The sequence below is a fragment of the Lactuca saligna genome, chromosome 8 (assembly GCF_052625555.1).
Source record: "Lactuca saligna cultivar CGN05327 chromosome 8, ASM5262555v1, whole genome shotgun sequence".
NCBI lineage: Eukaryota > Viridiplantae > Streptophyta > Magnoliopsida > Asterales > Asteraceae > Lactuca > Lactuca saligna.
The window spans coordinates 149,602,590-149,605,744 of NC_136424.1; the positions used below are offsets into that span (position 1 = coordinate 149,602,590).

At 32.0% G+C, this 3,155-nt stretch overlaps 1 protein-coding gene across 1 annotated transcript; it reads left to right on the forward strand.

The window, feature by feature from the left end:
• Nucleotides 1–1,457: 1,457 nt before the first annotated feature.
• LOC145008504 (protein LURP-one-related 10-like) lies at nucleotides 1,458–2,871 on the forward strand. The gene is made up of 3 exons (XM_078967096.1): nucleotides 1,458–1,867; nucleotides 1,968–2,198; nucleotides 2,311–2,871. Exons 1-3 carry the CDS (start codon nucleotides 1,634–1,636, stop codon nucleotides 2,518–2,520), a joined length of 675 nt encoding a protein of 224 aa, XP_078823222.1. The 5' UTR covers nucleotides 1,458–1,633; the 3' UTR covers nucleotides 2,521–2,871.
• The last annotated feature ends 284 nt before the right edge of the window (nucleotides 2,872–3,155 follow it).

Below are 3,155 nucleotides of genomic sequence, written 5' to 3' on the forward strand. Positions count from 1 at the left end.
AATTTCCAGGTGATCAATGTAAATAAGTTTGTTAACTTGTTTCATTCAATCAAGAAACTATTGATATACAACCAGAGTAAAACTGAATCGATTAACGTTACAAATTCGGTTATGATTCGAACATGACTAAATTGATGGCATGAAACTAATCAGATGGTCAATTATCGATAGAAACATAAAATCTGGTTAATCAAAGGCTCATCGTTGTCGATTTAAGGAAGAATACATACCATGTGATGCTCAATTTTGATGGTAGCACTGTGTATCATCGCGGGTTCCATAAATTAACATCTACAAGATTCAAATCGAGAATCTACTTCGCGACTTCTTGATTACAATACGTGTCTGCATAATGTAAAGTTAACGCTCCGTTTAAAGTGATGTTTTAGTCGCTCAAAATTAGTTTAACGAGTTCAACTTTCTCGCAATCGAGGGCTTTTTGAATGCTTTTAATTCGTTTTTCATGTAATCGAGGGCTTTCTGTATGATTTTAGTTCATTTTTCACGTAATCGAGTTGGACATCGTCTCAATCGTCGCAATCGACGGCTTTGTTTCGACTTCAACTTCTCAAGGCCGATTGAGGAGGCGAATCCGATAATAGATGAATCAATGACGACCGGTAAAGGATGATGGCGGGTAGTAAATAATAAAGATGTTTGTCTATGTGTGTGAGAGGGAAAGAGAGATGATCAGACGATTGAAGAATTAGGGAGAAAGACAGACGTCGATTGATTCGGTGGAGATAGTGATCAATAGCATAAATGCCCTTCGATTAATTTCAAAACCATACCCCATGTTTAATTTTTTTCAATTATTTACGAAAATGCCACAAGTCATCTTGACCTTCTATTATTTTGATCTAACGTTTATTTGGTTCTCGGGATCTTCGGAAACTATAGGTTCCCAAATGATCATTCCCCTCTCTCTCTCTCTCTCTCTCTCTCTCTCTCTCTCTCTATATATATATATATATATATATATATATATATATATATATATATATATATATATATATATATATATATATATATATATATATATATATATATATATATATATATATATATATATACTTCACAACATAAAACACTGAACATGACTTATTGATACCTTTAAGATCACTAAATGATTTTTATGTTTTTAATATTTATGTACTTTTGTATTACCCAATAATATAAATAAGAATTTAAGTTCAGATATTGAAATAAACTTTCATTTTTTTTATTTTATTTATTTATTTATTTATTTTTGTGTGTGTGTGTTTTTTTTAAATATTCATGTCGTATCACAATTTCTTATCCAAATATATAATATGTTCTTTAACTTATTTGCAGTATTAATATGTCCATTAATTCGGTATAAACAATTACATCTTGATATAAAATATTTGGCATTGATTATCCATACATCATCATATTTTCATAAAAAATATAAACGATAACCCTCGTTTTAGGTGTGGATCAGTGGGTGTCATTAACCAAACAAGAGAAGAGGTTAGACTTTGTCAAAACAGTGCCGTGTTGAGACGTTTTCCTGACAAACTTCCTAAACCCAGAAAGTAATCCCCCAACTTCTTAAGAAGCCTTTCACTCATACTCTCTTTCAAGAACGATCTGTCTCTGCGTATCGAGGATGGCTGAACCAAGTTATCCACCTTTATCCTCTCCGGTCGCTGTGATAGGGTCTCAGTTCATAGTACCATATCAATTTGATATTATAGTTGATAGAAATTCAAGAGGAAACCTTGTGATTAATGATATGAGCCATAAAATCATGCTCAAAGTAAAACCATGTGATACATCCTTTCATCATCAACGACTGCTACTAGATGTTGATGAAAAACCCATCGTTTTGATGCGTAAGAAGGTAACTTTTAGTTCAGTTTTAATACTTCCTTTTTGTTCTTTGGGTTGTTTTGAAAATTTGATGGTAAGTTTAACATTGAAATGACTAATTTATCTTCTAGATCATGAGCGAACACGATAGATGGAATGTATTCAGGGGTAACAGTAAAAGCAAATCGGAAATGATATTTACTACAAAAACACCTGACATGATGCAGTCTATGACTAACGTACATGTGCACTTGGCAAACAAAACCCGTAGTAAAGATGTTTGTGATTTCAAGATGACAGGAAACTGGTCGAAGAGAAACTGCACTATTTATATGGGAGATACTTCAACAACGATAGCCCAAGTAATTTCCATACAAATTAGATTTATCAGTTACGTGATATAACTGATAAAAGATTTGGTAAGTTCGTAAGTAAAGCTCAAGCTAAAACTAATTAATTGACTTACTCTTGTAGATGAATAAAATGCAATCATCTGAGAATATAAAGTTGGTTAAGAACAAATTCATGGTGACAATTTATCCCAATGTTGATTACGCCTTTGTGGTTACACTTATAGCGATTGTTGAGGCTATGAAAAGCTCTAACTCTAACACAAAAGGTGAAGTTGCTGTGGAACTTACTACATCAGGGGTGGGTGACGTTATTGGTGCAATTTTTTCCTAGTCATATTAGTCGCATTCTCTATGACTAGATTCCCTCTGGATTGTATTATAGAATGGTATATAGTTTGTCCCTCAAATCATCTTTTACCATGGCTATGGATATGGTATGATTAGCAATTAAAAATGACAGGAATTGTGGTTTCTTAATTGTGTAAGAAGATATAATATAGGCTCGTTAGTGTAATTTGTGGAAAAAAAAAGTGGTTAGGACAGTTTTAACAGTTTGTATAAATGTTTAGAAGTAGTTACAAAACCACCCAAGAAGCATCAAAGATTGTAGTATAAATATGTAGCAAACAGTCCACATGTATGCGTCCTTTTGTATGAAGTCCCAAGAGTCCAGTTTAGTTTACTCTGTTAAGTTTTCTCCTTTTTATCTTTTTCTTTATTGCAAGGTTTGGTTGGTTTTTTCTTGAATAAAAAACAAAAAGTTATAAAGGCAACAGTGGTAGAGTTATATGGGCGTTGGGATACTACAACATCAGTCCCTAAAAAAATTATTTTATGTATATAAAAAAAATATTTGTAAACATATTCTATGTTAATATACCTTCAGCTAAACAGATTATATCATATTTTTTAATTCCCGGAATACGATAATACATAGAATATTTATTAATAGTATTTGTACCCCAT